Here is a 20694-nt window from a genome sequence, read left to right as displayed (position 1 = left end):
CCTTCTGTGAACGAGCAGAATATTTTTGAACTAAAGGTAGGAGCTAATCCCTCTTTGAATCTTTGAATCATTAAGAGCGAATTTTTAAAATGAAAAATTGCAGACCCCACAATTATAATATTTCGATTCGACGACGAATTTGTTTTGTTAAATAGTAAGTTTTTATTTTTATTTTAAGTAACCAATACATGTAACAGTAGAAGATGCTGAGCCTAGACACCTGAGACTATTGTTTAGGTAGTAGGCGAGAAAGTAAAGGACACAGCGAGTGTCCTTTCAAAGTGGCCTGGTGATCAGTAATCGCTTGACCTTAGCGACCGTTCTATTTTTACAGTTAAACGTCTGTCACGGATGGCGGTAAGGCCTCACTGATACTATTGTAACAGCCATTGTCGGAGCTACAGGCAGCTATTGTAGGAGCTATCATAGAACCATTGATGATTTGAAGGATGGCCGATTCCCTTGAAGAGCTTGAACTATTTACAGAAATATTATTTCAAACATCAACCAAAATATACTTAGTTGCAAAAAATGTTTCCTACAATCGGAATCATTGGTGGTACTTCAAGCATTAATTTAAATTAGAAGATCCCGTGGCCATCTTCTTTTCAGACGCCTCGGAGGATTATCAGGGATTGTTAAAGATGAGAGATTAAGAATTAATGGCCTAGAATGGGTAAGTTTGGAATGAAAAGACGCATATCTGTTTTGGGCCAAATCTGCAACGAATGGGATGCTAAGGTCTTATTACAATTTTAAAAATTTATTCACAGATTGCATTCCCCTTTTTTGTATCAGAAATTCAAATTGAATTAAAAGTTTTTTTCTATATTCCAAAATAAACGATTCAATTATGTACAATGCCTTATTTTTTATTTTATTTTGTGCTTAAACATTGATAAAACTGAGGAAATTTATACATTCCCTTTGATTGGATGGTGAATATTAAGAATCGTTCATATTTAATGAGGAATAAAAATAAAAATTTATCGGTTAAAAAAAATTAGTATTCTATTTTCATTTTCAATTTGCCATCAAAGGAAATCCTCTACATTACTTATGGTTAAACGTGGTAATTGTTTGTTTTTTTATTTATAAGGAAATTAAATCCAATACTTTCTGGGGAGTTGATGTTACAGACCAAAAACGTAAAATGAGAGGGTACGAAGAGATCCCAAGTGTGGCCACACCCCTTGAAGGCAATTTAATGTTGAAGTTAATAGAAATTTCACACATAAATGTAAATTATCTGTAAAACATTTCATTTAATCGCAAATGTGAAGAGAATTAAAGTTGTAGCAAATATTATTTCCTACAATTTGGGATATCTATGATTTAAATATGGCGTACTAGATGCCACGCCCATGAAAGGAATAGACCACACCTTCTGGCGTCACTCGCTCTGGAAGCGTACCCCCTCCATTATATTCCTTCCTCTAACCCAGAAACAGGTCGCTGAGTTACCGGAGTTTTACTCAGGGACAAATTTCAGTAATATAAATATTAGTTTTACCGGAGATTGGAGCAACCGAATAAAACTAGAACAGTATTTTATCTTAAAATAAAATACAACTTACTCTTTACATCCTATTTTTCGCCAGAACAGGTTTTATATTCTTAAAAATCATTTAATTATGAAGGGATAAACGAACCTTCTGGTAAGACGTTATTACAAATGTTACTGACACAATAATTCTTAAAAACGACACATCTAAAATTAATTAAAAGATCAATTCACTTTGAAGGATTGAAACTATCATGATTCATCCAGTACACATGTAAACACAATTTATTTAAATTAATTTATTATTTTTTAAGATATTAGAATTTGATCCTTTTTTCAACAAATGGTTTTGCCCAACATAGTTTATCAGAAAGGCACTAGGATAAAACTACTTCGAAAATTTTTTGCACACGGTTTTTCAAGCCATAAAATAGCTATTCTATAAATATTACACTCATGACATCTCTTTCATCTAATCATACCTTTCATAAGTTAAAGACACTGCCGTGGTTTTGCTAAAAACCATCCTCCCTTCGTTTTTCCCAAATAATGTCGAAGCTGAGCTGGTATTTTGAGCATATATCGAACCTAAAAGGTAGTTTAGTGACGACTTCTCAATACAGAGAGTGTGTGAAATGATTGTCAAATTGACCTGTGGCCCTCAGTCGGCTCTCAGTTTGTAGATTAATCTCTTTTGAAATTCCTGGAGTGCGAAGAATAGTTGACTTCAGCTTTCCATAATTTATCAGATGCTCAAGCTCTTTCTTCTTTCTACTAGCCTAGGCTATGTCTTCAATCAAATGAATTATTATCCTAGACCAGAATAGATAAATGGCTTTGGCTAATGACAAAAACCGCGCAGCCGAAAAAAAAAATATATATGCTTCAAAGGTACCAACTTTTAGTTGAGAAAAAACAGGTCTAGTAAATCAATTTTCCGAACAACAGTAAAATAAATTACCAATGATTTGAGTGTAAACTGCCCAAGTATAAACTCCTTCAATTGTTATAAGATTAATTTAAAAAGAAAAAAAAATACAGAAATTAAGTGAACACCAAATAAATATTTCAGTTATATACATCAAAGTTTAAAAGGTTCAACAAAATATGTTTATAAAAATAATTACGCATCGCTATAAACTGCATCCCTTGTTTTAAGTAAAACAATGCAACAGATATCTACGAATATTTCTCATGAATTAAACTAGTCAAATCACCAATAAAAATAATTATAAGACCGCTAAGCAAAAATACGTGACCATATACAAAAAATAAAATAAACGGCGTGTGTTAGGAATGGTAAATACAAAATTCACGGATAATAAAGGAATGAAAAAAAGATTGCAGGGCCTATAAGAAGACAGTTCCCACGGTGACTTCATTGTCCGGCGGTGTCATTACAATACCGCTGCAAAATCCATGATTTGTTGCGGCTCTGGGAAAAGCATTGTTTCCCCGCCCACTCTTGGCAGCCCCTGGTAAATAAAAAGAACTCAGTTCAATGCATCTCAATGTTCTTCACCATCCAGGACAGCAAGGAAGGAGTGCACACAAGGGACGAGAATGCAGGAGGGAGTGTAGCCCGAATGACTAATTCGCGATTGCTTTACGAAACGGTTAATAAGATGATTCAAGGACACTTGTTAGTGTGGGAGAATGCTCAAGTTTATGTCAGAGTTAATACATTATCCAACTGACACCTTAATGAGACCATCTTCTATTCTTTAGCCGACTTCAGGTGAAAATTTATGAAACAGAATCGAACATACCTGCCAACCTAGCACCAATGCCGTTACCGTTATGTTCCTGACTGAAAGAGAATTTTGCGCAAATTTATTTTTTTGATTTGATGTAATCTGAGCATTGCACCAGCAGTCAAAAGAGGGGACGTTTCATAGATAACAGGCTATGACAAAATTATTTGAACAGTAGTTTTCATAAAACAATTTAAGACATTACTTAAAATGCATCAGTGAATTTTTGTATATTTTTCGTATGAGTACAAAATATGTTTTTATTAAAAATATCAATTGGATCTCTACTCCTTCTTTCACTTGTTTAATGCTATAACAAAAAGTAATGCGATAACTAGACCAAATTGGGTAAAACTGAGTTAATATACTGCAGCATGACCTTATCTCATTAAATGAACTGGACTAATTTAATGAAATAACAATTAACAATAAGAACTATTGACTAGAAATTGTATATTGAATATTTAAATTTAATTTTTGTCCATTAGTACCGCCACAGCTATTCAAATATATCATTAACAGTTGCCCTAAAAAATAAAGTAACTGAAAGAGAATAATGATTCCCTACTTCTTGAAATAACAATATAGTCGCATGACAGGAAAAATTTTCTTTAAAGTTAATTATAGCCCATTAGCTACACATAACTTCGTTACACTGTGAGCCCTTCCAAAAGTAACTTTCTTAATATATATATATATTTTTTAATTTGTTTAAATTTACAACTGTATTTAAACTACAAATGCAACAAATTAATGTATAATGGGGTGAATGATTTGTGCAGAAACTACCAATTGGTAGGTAACACTCCAATAACATTTCTACATTAGAAAATCTTGCCATCTTTTCTTCAGGCGCCTCGGAGGATCATTAGCAATAAAAAGAAAAAACAAGAGTAGAAATTAGTAGGTTTGGGTGGTTAAGGAGTTTGCTATACAAGGATTGATATGTGGTTCGGGCTAATTCGGCTTGATACGGAACATTAAAATCTCGATGGATGATTTTTCATTAAACTAAAAGGTATTCTTAAATTAATTTCACCAAAAAATGTATTTATTATAGTAACGAAAAAACTAAGATCAAGGTCGAGCATTCATTTACGTTCACATTTATCCACAATACTCAACAATATAAGTTTCCTTTATTTTGGTATAATATTGCAACCCTGACATTAGCTGCTAACAGCAATAAGCAACTTTGCCTCGCCCTCGAGCACTTTGAACTAACCATTAAAATAAATTCAATGGGTGGCCTTTAGTTCTGAGACTGTGCTAGCATTTCTGGAGTAACGTTTACTACAAGGTGAAGGCCTCGAGTAGTAGATGGTATTTCCCAGATATAAGCTCTCTGACGAAGCATTTATCAGGATAAATCGACCCTATTGCCCGCAATTCTTCAGAGGATTAGTCATAGTAAACGACCCTCACAACGATCGGTTTCCTGATTATTATATTTACTTTCAATAAGAAAAAATAAAAGTACTTCAACCTATATATAGTTTTCGGATCGGAAGAGATAGTTTTGTCATGTTATTGCTATATCTTTATGATCTACTGGATTTCATTGGTATCTATCAACTAATCTTATGGATATATATTTTGAAAAAATTATTCAACATAAATATTATATTAAAAAAAAAAATTAAATCTTTACCACTACAACCCATTAAGCGTTAGGGGTGCAGTAATTATTAAAGTAGTACTGTTACTACACCAACGTTTGTGCAAGGAAACCTATTTGTAGCATTACACTCGACCTCCTAATTTTTACCCAATAAGGGTAATTTTTACCGGCTTTATGAAGCTCCCTAACCTACAGGACTGACTCACGGCTACAGTTAAACAGGAAATAATTATCTGTTTCAAGCCGGATTCGAACCCGGGTCCTTGGAATCAGGAGCAAAGTGCCTTTCGAATGAGTCCACTTCCACTTGGTGTAATTACACTTATTATAACTATATACCAACTTTAGTAGTAAAAGAATCTGAATAATTCAGTTTTCAACATTTCGACAGAAAGGAAGGCTCTTTCTGGATAAGTACTTAGATAAAAGTGCACAAGAGCGATAAAAAGCCTACGAACTAATGTATAAACCCCTACAAGAAACTCCTTCTATTCAAGTTTAAGATCTTAAGAACCCCTAACTGTATATAATTAGGCAATGTATCTTGAAAGAGTACCATATGTCAGAAATATTTTTTCTTGTTACCTCAAGACATAGACCTGTACAAGTTACTCAGTACAAGCTGCTCTACAATTTAATAATAAAAATTTTACTACCTGCAGACATCCATATTATTTCTTTACACAACATTTCTGGTTTAATTTTGAAAAATGTTTGTGATCGCCTACAAAACATTACGTCTATGTGTTGCACACAATACCTAGAACTAATTTACTGAGTGGACCTTATTTTTTCAACTGTCTAGAAGTTTATTCCCCACCCCTTTCTTGTTCCCATCAACCAAAAGTACAAAATCTTAGTTTAATCAGACAACTGAAAGGCGACTTTCATTTATCATGAAAATTTTAAATATTTGGTCAGGGAGCAAAAAATTTTTTTTTGTTCTAGTAGTATCCATAAGAGTTCTAGAGTTTTCAATTATTTACAGAAATAGTTCTGATGTTCAGAACATCAATAATACCAATCAATTACGTGTTTTGTGCAACCTTAACGCCGTACATCTTTTTTTCTGGCAGCATTAGGAATTAATTGAATAAGGATAATTTTTAGAACTCTTGGGGGAGAGGGAGCAACAGAACTCCTAAAAAATAATTCTTACTAAACAATAGCCTAATATTGCCAGAAAAAAAGATATACGGTGTAGTAGTTTCATTTTTTAGAGATTGGAAATATTTTTGAGGCGAAACGTTTTTTTCTTTTTTCGGTAGTTCTAATGAGAGTTCGGTTGCCTCCCCCCGCGAGTTCTAAAAATTATTCTTAATAAACAATATCCTAATGGTGCCAGTAAAAGAAGATATACGGGTTACAATCTAGTTTTTTCTGACATGGAAATATTTTTGAGGCGAAATTGTTTTTCGGGAGTTCTGTTGATCGAGAACTCTTATGGTACTATCAGAACTAAAAAAAAATTTTAATATTTAGAGGATGGGAGGGGGGCCACAGGTTGTGAACTGATGGATTTTAGTGGTTTTGTTTTCCGGCTAAGGTGTCCTGAGCTAATTTATTATAACCCGTCAGCTTATTTATATCTTGCTTATATAGAAATTGTTGAATGTATCACTTTTGTTTTTAATTTTTTTGCAATCATCTGATTTATAAATAATTATAATAAAGGATTATTTATAAAAAAAAACTTGTTTTCATATGTAGTGTGTTAGTCAACCAGTCACCCTGAGATAATTACAATTATCTAATTATATCCCACTAGTAAGGAAAATCAATTGAATCCAGAAAACCTATTTATCTGTTCACAGGATATAAGCTGTAAACCTGTAAACCTTATGAAAAGTCAGCGAATTATCACAGGTTTTCCTACCGTTAAATACTCAGAAAGCCTTTAAATAACGAAAATCTTCACACTTATCCTTTTAGTCTACCTTTAAATAGTCCAAAAATTGTTTAAATAGCGAAAATCTACACTTCTTGATATATAAGAAAAAAATTCAGAAAAGTTTTACCATAGTTTTACCTTCAGCCGTAAAAAAACTTTTGAACCGCGAAAATCAAGCAAATGAAAAATCATAAATTTTTAACATTCTATTTCTCTTTGGCCTTTCATTAAATAGTCGAAAAATCATTTGAACCCCGAAAATTTATTCACCAGTTCACGAGATACAAGCGGAAAAGAATGTATGAAAGGTCAACAAATTTTTATACTTCCTTTCCTACAATCATATTTCTAAATAATTTGAAAATTGTTTGAACCTCGAGAATACATTCACCCAATCGCGAGATATAAGAGGGAAATTTCTGGAAAACTATTATAAAAATATTTATATAATTGTAAATTAATATATAATTCTACATTTTAAAAAATTAATAAAATTAATTTTTGAACTAAAAATGCCTATTTTTCTATTGTAATAAAAATTCGTATTTTAGGATTTCTCGAAGTGGAAATAACGAATATATATTTTGTTGATGCCAAAAATATAACAAAATATAACGAAGCCATAAAGCAATCGGGAAAGATCGAGTGGTCTCGGCTTTTCCAGTTTTAATTGCATATTTATGTTTGTTCCTTTTTTTCTCCTTTATTTATTCCTAAAATTCTTTTCTATTTTGTATTTATCTGATATTTATTATTGCTAACAATGAGGACTGTTAATTTTTTACAAACAAACAAAACTAAAAGATATTTAAAAATTCCTTTTTTAAGCCCTGTCAGATTATTTAAATGATGACAAGACCTAGCTGATATTAAAGACGAATTAATCAAAATCGTAAGTCATTTTCGAGTAAATCTCAATAATCATAAAAATCGATTGTATGAAGTGGATTGTCGTGGACTAGAAGAACAATGAAAAAATCGATGCTATGAAGTGGATTATCAAAATAGTTGCTGTCACATCTGAGGCATAAGTCGGGTTAAAATATACAATTTAAGTTTCATACGACTGTTCTTTTTTGAGCTAAGCTGTTAACAGGCACATAATCACACACAATTTTGCGAGACTTGGTTTTTTTTTTTTTTTACTTAGAGGACTTCAAAACATGTTTCCGTCAAAACCTCGAATTCAAAATTGTTCACTATCTAAATACTTTCTCTTACTATATGTTCCATAGATAGGTTCAGATAAAGTAAAAATATTTAAATAACCTATCTTTCATCGGTAGTACTAATTTTAAACAAGAAAAAGCGTTTTGAATTTTATTTTCAGAGAGCAAAAAATATCTACAAAAAAAGAATTCCTTTACTTTTATTTCAAGCACATTTAATTTATGATTAATAATTAAAGTAATAAATCACGAGTTTTACTTTTTAAATAAAAAAAAATGACTGTCATATTTTGATTTGGCCAAAAAAATAATTCAATCCCTGTTTGTAGCAATAGGAAAAAATAGTATTGAGGACCTTAGCTGAGATATCTGTAACCATCCTCAATATAATTCTATTATCAGACCATTCTGAAATAACTTTAAGAATACCAAGTTCAAAATTAGCTGATGAAATTGTCAGTACATGTAACTGAGGCAGAGATGTCAGGGACATGGTGACTTGGAAGTATTTGAAATACTCCTAAATACTATGTTATAAAAATGCAAGATGCGAAATACAAAATACTACTTGTATTTTGTACTAATACTTAAAGCGGTATAAATTATAAAATTTAAAAATTGAGTTAAGTACTAAAAATACTAAAACAATTAGATAGAAGAGAAAAGTCATAAAAAGTCCAGCATACACAATAAAGATAACATAGAATAATATATTTGGGAAGATTATAATGCAATAGGGAATTTGGAAGATAAATAATGAATTTATTCGAGCCATTCATTATTATCAATAGCATGTCAGAAAAGCCAACTTGTCAACTTCTCAAACGACAATCTATTCCACGAATTAATAATAATTATTAGTGATAATAGGCAGTCATTTATGTTTTGTTTTGTAGTAATAAATAACTTGGTTTTAAATAAACAAGATTTTTCTATATGTACTAATACATTTAAAAAAATTCACATAATTCCTATAAGAGTATTTTAACCAGAGCATGGAGCCGGGGCTCGAGCACATACCTTCAATTACTCAAAAAAAGGAATTCCTCCAAAGAGTGATCAGAATAATTTAAAAAGTAAATTTATATTTCATCACTTTTCAATCACAGAAAAATCATTATTTCTAGGCAGAACATTACCTACAGATAGTAATTTAAAGATCAATAAATTTTTTAATATTGTTATAAAAATTTTACATGAAATGCAGAAGGGCTGATGCTGGATGAAATAAATTAAATATTCAAATAAGTACCTTATTCTTCTTATACAATGGCCTGTAGTGCTGTGCAGCATAGGTGAGCATTTAGAAAGATATTCTATTAGACCTGATATTAGGCCATTGGCCATTACCATCGATAATCACTTGTCAGATACCTTGACAAGTTCATGAACAGTTGATGTACTTTAGATATAATATTTTTAAGCATCCTTGGGGACTCCAACTGTCAGAAATAATCCGCAGTCTTTAATAGGTCCTTGTGCTCTTTCATCCAAATGACCTGATAAACCTACTCTAATTGGTCCCCACAAAGTCCAGGCTGTGTATAATGGCATACTAGGATAATGAATATTAATGCTTCTCCATAACACCCAATATCACTAAATAGGATCATAAAAACAGAACACTTATTCAGAGATAAGGTCACAACCATAACAGTACTTACCTGAGAATCACCATCGCTAAAAAGACTAATATTTGGAGAGACAATTAGTTTTCCCAAGATTACAGTAGCATTCCTGCTGGCCCCTGAAGATTCAAAGAAGACAAGCAAATAGCCTTGGATATGGGCAGAATAAAAATAATGCAGCATCAGTAAACTTAAAAGTTGGTTGCTTGGATGAAGCTTTTCACAAAATAAAGCCACAGTTATACACTAAATTACACTTTATACAAGTCCACACAATTAAAGCAAAACTTAATATTTAATAAAATGCTTTTATTTAACATACTCCTACATATATTCGTTTTCCATTCTAAAATCTCCTTGAGTTTTAATTCATAAACCACCACACCAATAGGAACAAATCATTAAGTTTTTGTTACTTCCCTTCACAAAGTCTTGGTCAAAAAATGTTTTCAAGACAAGTTATGTAGACTGTGTATTGTATCACTATTATTGTTTAAGATAAAAATAATCTAATATCACAATTATTAATCACAGATGAAAAACTGATTCTGAAAAATGAACATTTTTCACTGGTAACTATCAAGAAAACGCATGTACTGGTTTCATGGCAGAGCTTTCTGGGTTGTTAAATCCACATTCTGGGCATTCAAATGAACTATCTAACTCTCTGTTTGTCTGAAATACAAAGTACACAAAGTGATTAAATTCTAATTGTCATATGTCTTAAGAAAAATTGTAATTTAAAACTTACCGCCAGACAATAGAAGCAAAAGGTATGAGAGCATCCCATTTGATGAGGTAGTATTGGCGGTTCTCCACAAAGTACACATTTGGAATTAGTAGAAAAAGTACAATTCAAAGATGAGGGTTCAGTAGACACAGATCCTCTAATCATTTTTGTCACTTTCCTTTTTAGTTTAGAATAGTTTATGAGTGGAATAATAATTACTAACAATTCCTGTGAATAAAAAACCATGAAATACATAAATAAACTTTAAATGAAGACAAAGATACTTTATTGGAAGATTGTTGATTGAGCGTGTGTGGTATATGAAAGGAAGATGGTCCGGGTGTAGTCAAAAGAACTCAAATAGTAATTAAATTATTTGAGTAATAAACTATTTGAGTAATAAAACTTCTGACCGTACCCCTACCATCTTCCTTTTATAAAAATATTTTATCACATAGAATTACAATACAATTAATAGTACAAGAGCCAGGAAGAAAAAAAAGCAGTTATCTCACCCCAATTTTTTATTACTTTAATGAAAACTATGTATAATTACGAGTCAAAATTGATGAGTTTGCCAAGTATAGGTAGAGGGAATAAAAAATGGCGGCTGTTTCAAAACCTTAAAAAAACATTAATTTTTCATTCGGAGCTCTATATCTTAAAAACTACCAACACTAGAAAATCTAAAAGAACATTATTTAAAGAAGAGTAAATTTGCTGAAATATTAGCCCTAATAGAGCTATTTCATAGGCGAAAATTTGTCCGAGAAACTATAAATAAATTTATTTTAGCAAATATGAAAACTAATATTCCTACAAAGGTAAACGTCATAAACTACTTTATAGTAAATTAAACAAGCTTTAATTTGATTGCTAATTGACATCTGTACATCAAATTGTTCCTAAGATATAGATTTCTCGAAATAAATTAACTAACTCTGATATTTCAGTACGTTCCATACAACATTTTTATGAAATGTTGCTTTTTAAAAAGCTATATCTCGAGAACCATTGAATATAAATAGCTCTATTAGGGCTTACATTTTAGCAAATTTACTCTACTTTCAATGATGCTCTCTAAGATTTTCTATTGTTGTTGGTAGTTATAGAGATATAGAGCTCCGAATAAAAAATAGATTATTTTTAACGTTTTGAAACAGCCGCCATTTTTTATTTCCCATACCTATACTTGGCAGACTCATCAATTTTGACTAGTAATTATACCTAGTTTTCAATTAAGTAATGTAAAATTGGGGTGAAATAACTACCTTTTTTCTCCTCTTGGGCTCATGTACTTTAAGTATTTAAATTTATACAGAGTCTACTTAATAATTCTCTTTGTATCAATAAAAAACAATCTCTTAAGCCGATCTTAATTATTTTTTCATAAAATACAATAAAACAGTTCTAAAAAATTATACTAAGAAACAGTAGAAGTCTTAAGAAATAACAGAATACAACTTGCATTGATGCAAATAGAGCAGTGTGGAGCATGACATTGCAGCCTTATTATTTACAAGAAGAACGGTTGAAGGATTTATTATCATATTACTGCTGTAGAATAATAATAATAAAACTGTACAATTTGGTAAAATTGCCTTTATATTGTTTGCAGGCTCAAAAATGGATTTACTAGATGTTTGTTAATCGATATAATTGAAATTCCTCTCCAGGCAAATTTTAAAGTAAAATTATATCTACTTATGAACATATAGTAAATGCATTTTTGAGCTCACTAACACAATGAAGTCAATTTCACAAAATTTAAAGTTGTATCATTTATCTTTTGGAACCAACGGTATAACCTAAGAGGTTTTAAAAGAAGTGTATAAGTTTAAGGATACCAGAAGTATTCTTCCAAATAGTATAGATTTGACTTATACCTTGGTTAGATAAAAAATGCAGTTAAAAAAGGTATTTTTAATTTTTTTTTAAACTAAAATGGCATCTTAAAGGCAGACTAGGACAGCTTCAATTAAAAACACTTTAAAGTCACCTAATAATATAATAAACTTACAATAAAACCATGCCAAATCAGCTCTCTCGTCATATATGCATAACCCACATTTCTTTTAGAAGTTGGAACAGTTGAGACAGGAATTAAATTAAGAATATATTCCAAAAAACTTGGAGAACCACCTTTTCGTAAAAAATTCACAATTGTAAAAATATTAAGAATTTTAATTAACGTTTCAACTCCATCCATTAAGGAATCTGTAAACAAAATTTAAACATTGCATATAAGTAATTAGTTAATTTATTAATTATAAAACATTAAATATTTAAATATATATGAATTGTGGTAACAATTTATTACTGATGTTTGGTCAAAATGGCTTGAGGTATTATTTTTATGAAAAAAAAAATGATATCATCATGATTGAAAAATTCTATTTTTTTATTGGTACAAACGGTTTAGGTCTCACATGAGTCTATGTTTAGTAATAATATCTGAAACTAAATCATTTTTACAAATGGAAAGAAACAATGTTTTGTCAAGAAAAGAATTTTTTTTTTCATAAAAATAATTATATAAACCGTATTGATCAAACATCAGTCTTATATAAATGAACTCACATATGCAGTAAGAGAGCAACTAACATTTTTGTGAAATTGTGTTTAAAAAACTATTTATTTTATTAATTCAAGAATTTACTTTTCACAACATAAAGCTAAGTACCAGCATTCCTATATATCATTATTAGGCATACATAGAACCTTGGCTTTTGTTGAGGTATAAAAAATTAACAAGTTGGCTTAGGAAATACAGCAAAAAAAAAAAGAAAAGTTGGTTAGCAGTTTGGCAGACTGGTTCTTTGTTGGGTATGTGAGTTCAAATAAAGCAATGTTTTAGAACAAGGAAAGTTAACTTTATTCACTTCTACCAGTAAAATTGTTTAAAATTTATTTTCCAATGTATGAGGGAATCAACCTTGGAAAAGGTGCTAAAAATTTTGATATTAAACTATGTAACAAACTTTTTCCTACTTTTATAGAGAAAGAGAGCTTTAGGGTTATAGATTCTTAGATCAGTACTTTACTTCATAAACATCAGTTTTTTTCAATGACAAAATAAAAACATTTACTTTGAAAGACCATTATACCACAACTACTAAATATGAGGAGTCTAAGGTGCATTATATACTAGAAGAGGCTAAACAGTAATTATTAGAAGGCAAAAATATCAATAGAAAATCAAAGTAAAAATAAAAATATAAGAAAATAAATCAAATACATACTAACTCTCCTTAAACTCTGATTGCTCCCAGAGAGATTAAAAATTCTTTCTTTGATATATGGGCCACCAATAGTTAATAGCCCGAGGGTTCTTAATTTCCAAATATGAGAATCAGTAGAATACTTTAAATGTAACAGTTGTTGACCAAATGATGATTTTGAATTATCAACTGAAACCTGAAATATTTATTAAATAATTACAGGTAACATAATAAAAAAAGCTTTACAGTGAGGCCATGAAGGCGACATATGAAGACACAATACCCTAAAATGCTACAGTCAAAAGCAGCACCAGTTAGAATCATTTCTTCCACAGAGTCCCTATCAAAACCTGAATCCTTAATGTCAAACCAACCAGTCTGTCATTTATAATCTCATCTTTCGTCTTTAAATCTTATCTTTAGGATTTACCTGTTGGTTCAGTGATGATTACCTTTTTATTTATGTTTTCATTATTCAAACCAACAAGTGGGATATCTATTTCACTCATCTTGATGGTATTAACTAAATTTATATCTGCTGTAGGTCGTGATTCCATGTTTTGCAACCTAAATCCTCCAGCCAATTCATCTTTCTTTGCTCAAATATTCCACACAAAATTTCATTTCAAAAACCTTAAATTGCTGTTCCTTCCTTAACGTAAATGTCCATGTTTTAAATATCTGTGCAAAAAAGTTTCCAGTACATTTGTCTTTAGTGATTCTGACTTTGAAGCCCCTGGACAGTAGACGTGAATTGAGTAATCTTGTGAAAGAGAAATAACAAGCATTTTAAGTCACTAACTTTACTTTTATTTACTCCAAAAATTTATTTTCTTTTTTTTTTTTTAGATATTGTAGAGCCCAAATATTTAAACATCCCCAAACATTGAAATGCATTCAATCTATACCCCAAAAATGATCATTTTTGGTAATAAACATATATTTTGTTTTTATTTAATCTATTTAATTTAATTTTCCGAACTATCTATATAGCCAAGCAGAGATATTTAACGGCACTGAGTTAAATCTATTTAGTATGATGTATCTTTCCCATAACATATTTCAGTGCTGAATAAAATAAAAAGGATTTTATTTTAAATCTGAATAAACTTCAAATTTATCAGAATAAAAATTACATAGGCAGCTATTAAATCCTCTAAACTAGTCTCTTTGGTATTCCATATGTCATCCAACTTTCCATGAACACAACTTTTATTGATCAATTGAACCAATAAAAGGAACTTATTATAAAACAGAAACTCTATTAAAAATAATCTGCTTAGCCCAGGCTCTCTTTACAGGATCTTATACGTAAGAATTTACAAAAATATTACACTACCTATATTCTTTATGGATATGAAACCTGACTGCATATATTGAAGAAAGAAGAAAGCCTTAAGGTTTTTGAAAACAAAGTATTCTGTCTAATATTTTAGATGATGGGCAAGTTGACCATAGAATATAGATATAGCTAAAACACACTGCTGAATTGTGTGAGCTGCACTTGATAAATATAGTTATAGTGATAGCATTATGGTGCATGAAATGGGCAGGTAAATTTTTCAAAATATAGAATAAATGAATCACTAAGAATCAAACAAACATAAACATGAGGATTGTGTTGAGCATGACCTTGAGGATTAGAGTTTTGGTTGAATTCATTAGGCAAGGACTTTTGCTGTTTTTAACTTCGAAACTACATTTTCACAATGTCTATTATTATTAATATAATTAATTCAAACAATATTAAAAGATTTTAAAAATACTTTAAAACATTCCTCTGACAGATGAATTTTCTTTCATAGGAAAACCAAAAAATAAATGTTGATCTTCCAACTCAGGGATGAGGTTTGCAACATGTACAATATCCAACCCTTCTTGCCCCATTTTGGCCAAATAAGGGGGTTTAATTGAACTAACAAAAGTCAGCCATATTCTCTTTCTTGATAGTAAAAATTTAATAATCCTATTAATATACATCTATAACTATCAGCTTAAACTGACAACAAGAAAATGAGATAGGAAACATAAGAATCAAAAGATGTGTAAAATTTTAAATAAATATGAGCGGTGCAATGGTTATGTGAACCATTAAACAGAATGAACATTCAATAACATACCATCCACATACCAAATTTCATAATGGTATTCAACTCAGGTCCTAAGTGGTTCAAAAACCAGGCCTGTAAAAGAATGACAAACAGTAAAAATGTTATCAGAAATCAAGGATAGGTAAAGAAAATATATAAACATTATGAGTAATATTATACATAATAAAGAAACTCACAGGCAGCCATTTGGATACATATTCAATTTGTGACTTCAGGACTTGAAAGATGACGTTATCTACTTCCTTTGCATCAAGCTAAATATTTAAAAAAAAATAAGACAAACATTCAAAATTGAACATATTTAATTTAAGAAGCAATATCAAATCATGGTATATTTGATGACAACAATGGTACAGACTTTCATTATCATTAATATTTAACTCCAGTAATGAAAAAATAAATAAATAATTTTCACTTTCATACAGAAATAAAAATAGCATTTTTTATAACAATACATAAATATCTGATGAAAAGAATTTTGAATCAGTTATCTTCAGAAGAAAAATCAACACTACATTGTTCTACTATATATTACTCATTGATATTAAGGATAAAAATTAAGAACAATTTGAAACAATAACTTAACTTTTTTAAAAATATAATTATGGCAGAGAGAGTGTTCTACTTCGAGGGATTCATATTTGTAAATGGTGCAAATAATTTATCCTTTATTCTGGCATTATAACTATTATTGACCCAGAAAGGACCTAAACAATTATCTACAATTGATTCATTAAATACTGAAATAATGAAAGTTAGGGTTCAGTATGTTAACACCAGATCACAATCCCTATTAGTCATGGAATCTATGTTTGTTAAATTTGTGGTTAATTTATGTCTCCATTGACCAAGATCAATCGATAGTCATGAAGCAAGTACATTTTACAAGATTTTTTATTTTAATCTATAAAAAATAAAATTTAGATGCTCTGTGTCTGTTTGTGAATTATAAAGTGGGAAATAAACACAAACAAGTTAAGAGAACTTATTTAGTAGTGCCAACGTTTTGGCCAGAATTTCTAACCTTCATCAGGGCTAAGAACAAAGAGCAAGATAACAACCAATGAATACAACAAAATAAAAAGAGAAAATATAAACAGAATGACACAAGTAAATAATTATACAGAATGAAAATTAGTAAAAATAAAGTGATAAAAGAAGTGGAAAATAAAATATTTAATTAAATATGTAAGCAGAATAACATAATCAAGGAAATAAAATTTAAAAAAAAATTATTTAATGCAAAAAATGGAGAAATATGAATATATTAATTTAATAATAATTAAAAAAATTAAAATTATGGAAAGAAAAGAAAAAATAATGATAATAAATAAAAGAAAATATGTGTAACTGATGAAATATGTAAGTATAATCCTAGAATAAAGAAACATAATATAAGGTTGAGCTAGACAAGAGAAGTGAATAGAAACCATGATAATAATATGTGGTTAATATAACTAATAAATTAAATGGGTAAGGAGAAATACAAAGAGAATGGAGAAGAAGGGGGTAAAAGAAAGATAAGTAAAGAGAATAAATTTAGTTGTGACTAAGTGCTGTCCTTTTTTTCTTTGCTATTATCTTTTTTGTCATTTAAGAAATCTATCTAATGAAAAAAGATTTTTCCCTTATGAAGTTAGTAATATGAATTAAGTTCATTTTTTTATTGTTAGTATAACTATATACCACTTTTTTTATTCTATAAATAGTTATATATTGGATGTACACCTCAGCAGAACCCACAATAAATTTTGAATATACTTGCCTGTTTAACATACATGGTGAGTAAGTGTATGATAAAATAAATCTGATTAATTAAAGAAAATAGAAATATTACTCAACAAAAAGGGTCTTTAATTTGTTACAGAGAAACAGAGAGAAAACTCTTTTCTTAAGCCTTCTTGCACATTGACCATATGAGAAGAACAATAATTATGGACACATACCTACAGAAGCTTTTGATTGTTCGGCTGCTCCGTTCCTATGGGATATAGTGTGATAAATTTTTATCAACCTACTTTTAGACTACAATTTCTATTTTCTTATTTTAGAAAAACTTTCTTGTTTGACATGTTACAAGTCCATATTAATAAAATTTGGGTCTGCTAAAAATTAGCTGAGATCTACCTCCAGTACTGTAACAAATAAATTGATGTGAAATAATATGATTCAAAGTATCAGTGCTAAATAATTACAAATTACTTAAATACATTTCCAATCAACAATAAAAAAATTCAATGGGTGTATAACAAATAACTTTCCTTTAATAAAAATACTTTATTTTTATTAAAAACAAGTGCACTAAAATGGAAGTTGTGATTAAGTTAAGTTTCAGTAATTTTGTGAATAATTTTTATTTCATTAGCAGCAATATTAGTACCTTTATTAATTTTAATCAAATTATAGATTTCATTATTCTTTCAAGAAGACAAATTGATCTCAAATAATAAAAATCCTTGATATTACTGTAAATCAAATAAAAATTATTCGTAAAATTAATAGATTTTTTATACCATTTAGTGCACAACTTTCATTTTAATTAACTTCCTTTTTTTTTTTTAAGGTAAATTTCATTAATAACATTAAATATTCTTTTAAAATTTTTTTATGAAAATATTAATACTTAACAGTCAAGAATTTCACATCATATTAATTTTTTATAATACTGATTGTGGATCTCAGCCAATTCTGTAACAGATCAACATTTAATTAATATTGACTTAAAGCTTGTTAAACAAGAGTTTTTCTAAAAGTGACAAAACTTTATTTTTATCCACCTCCATTAGGAGTATAATAAAAAAATTATGAATTCATGATTTTACAGAAAACTAAACTACGTTATTAAGCCACTGGAAAGCCCTCTTCAATGAATTTAACAAAGATAAATCCTCGGTGTATTTAATGAAAATTTGGTCTAGTTTATTGTACAATTTATAATAATCTAATTTAAACATTTTTTTTATTAATAGGTTCTTAAATAATAAAATATGTGATGTTCAAAAAATCACAAAACATCTCAAAAATTTTCTCCTAAACAGTAAAGAATCGGGCCAGTATCTTTATGAACATTTTATTTGTGCTAACGAGGTCTACTTTAATCCCTTCAAAAATAGCTAAAGACTTACAGGGCACTGTATACTTTTCTTTAAAGCATCATTACTCAAATAATCTGAAAGATGACATAAATCACTGAGTTATAAAAAAAAAAAAATGGAAAAAATATTTCCAATTGTACCCAGGGAGCAGCTAAATAAGATATTCAAAATAGTAGACAAAAATACTATTTATAAGTAACCAATGTTTCACCACACTTTGTAGGGCTGATTCAAGATAGAGGTCGTTTTTCTATATATCTGGATTCAAAACTGAAGAAGTCCAGCAAAGTTGGGCAAAATGTTGCTTGCTAGATATATTATCAGCTATTTTGTGTACCTTTTAAGACCACCATCATGACTAACTTCCCACAATTAATTATATATGGTGAATTAATAATCTCCGAATAAAGATTGTTCCTAAAATACATCAAGACAACCCCTTCTAATAACCACATTTCATCTAGGTAATTAGGTTCAAGGTTAATTATCTACAATCTCAATATTTATCTGAAAAATAATTTAATGGTTCGATAATAAGCAAACAAACCTTGAGGGGATAACCATGAAATCTAGTTCGCTTGACAAAAAATAGCTTAAGAAATATATAAAGATTGTTAATACTTGTAGTCATTATTTATGTTTGTTTTGAATATTTTTTAATAAAACCTCAATCTTCAAATTGACCCTCTGGAACCACTGATTCATTTGGCCAAAGCGCCAAAAGTTGACTAGTAAAATGAATAAATACTTCTAGTATTTAGTCATCAATTCTAATTAAAATTCTTAAACTAGATAGACTCATAAACAACTAGTGTAAATGAATATAATTAACACTATAACATAAAAGAAAATTTAAACTAAGTCAATCATTTGCTAACTTTTATTAGAAATATTATTTACAGACAGAGTATAAATAATAACTTTCGAATGTGCTATAATAATTGTTAATAGTCTCTTTTGCGTCAAATAACATTATTTGTTCAAGAACATATCAACTAAAATTAAAAGTAACAAAAGAAACATAGAATAACGAAACGCATTTCATAGTTCATACCACCGATATTCTAGGTGCGGCTCTTTCAAATATTTGTTTATTGTCTTCCATTTATAAGGTGAATAACAACTTTAACATCTAACAATAAGAAAAATTGAAGTTAGATAAAGTAAGATAGCAAAGATGAGAGCGAAGGTTATGAAGTTAAGCCAAAAAGATATGTAGATAATATGGTACCACTGTACAGTACCACTGACTTGACATTAATTACATATTATTGCTTGTTATTAATACATTCCACATGATGTATAAAAATATAGGAATAAGAAAAATAAAGGTGTATTTGATTTTCATGTTGTTAATATCCAACTTTAATACATAATATACAACACCTTTTGTTTACTCACAATGTTATTTTTTTTTTTAATTTTGAAGGGGAGGACGAACTACAATAACGGTAAGCAGAATGTCAATGCAAAAATAGGAATAAGTCTAGTACATTCTTTGACAACAAATTAAAAATATTTGGAGTCATTTGTTCCATGAATTGAAAAAGTGAGGGGAATAGTAAGAAATCTAGTAATGGAAGTGACCTTATTTATAAAACCAAGTACATAGTTCGCCATAAGTTAAATCCATGCTCAAGTCTAGGAAGTGACCTTATTTATAAAACCAAGTACATAGTTCGCCATAAGTTAAATCCATGCTCAAGTCTAAGTATAAGCTAAACGTTGACAAATATTTGCTTCCAATGTGTTTCCTAATTTACATTTACTACCTACAATCCTTCTTGACACACTACCCATCCAATATCGAGTTGGAAAAATTTTCTTTGTTTTGATTTTTAAGAACATATAATGATCCTCTGATACAACAATCATTTTATTAATTAATATAATATTTTTAGGTTTAAAACAAATTTAATAAAAATTGTATTTTATGTGTAATTTTTATATTTTTAATGGTACGTTCCCAT

At 29.4% G+C, this 20694-nt stretch overlaps 1 protein-coding gene across 2 annotated transcripts; it reads right to left on the bottom strand.

Annotated features, from left to right (window-relative positions):
- Window positions 1–9859: 9859 nt before the first annotated feature.
- On the bottom strand, window positions 9860–19927 carry Pex2 (peroxin 2). Of its 2 annotated transcripts, none has more exons than XM_014436042.2 (7): window positions 19779–19927; window positions 15806–15883; window positions 15639–15701; window positions 13540–13714; window positions 12318–12514; window positions 10319–10525; window positions 9860–10242 (listed from the first exon to the last, which is right to left on the bottom strand). In XM_014436042.2, exons 1-7 carry the CDS (start codon window positions 19827–19829, stop codon window positions 10147–10149), a joined length of 867 nt encoding a protein of 288 aa, XP_014291528.1. In that variant the 5' UTR covers window positions 19830–19927; the 3' UTR covers window positions 9860–10146. The 2 variants fall into 2 exon arrangements, with proteins under 2 accessions (XP_014291528.1, XP_066905033.1); XM_067048932.1 differs by lacking the exon at window positions 19779–19927 and adding an exon at window positions 17576–17971.
- Window positions 19928–20694: the final 767 nt, after the last annotated feature.

Source organism: Halyomorpha halys, unplaced genomic scaffold (assembly GCF_000696795.3).
Source record: "Halyomorpha halys isolate HHAL.00 unplaced genomic scaffold, Hhal_1.1 Scaffold1760.1, whole genome shotgun sequence".
Taxonomy (NCBI): Eukaryota; Metazoa; Arthropoda; class Insecta; order Hemiptera; family Pentatomidae; genus Halyomorpha; species Halyomorpha halys.
Note: the sequence above shows the minus strand (reverse complement) of the source record. Positions and strands in the feature narration are given on the sequence as shown.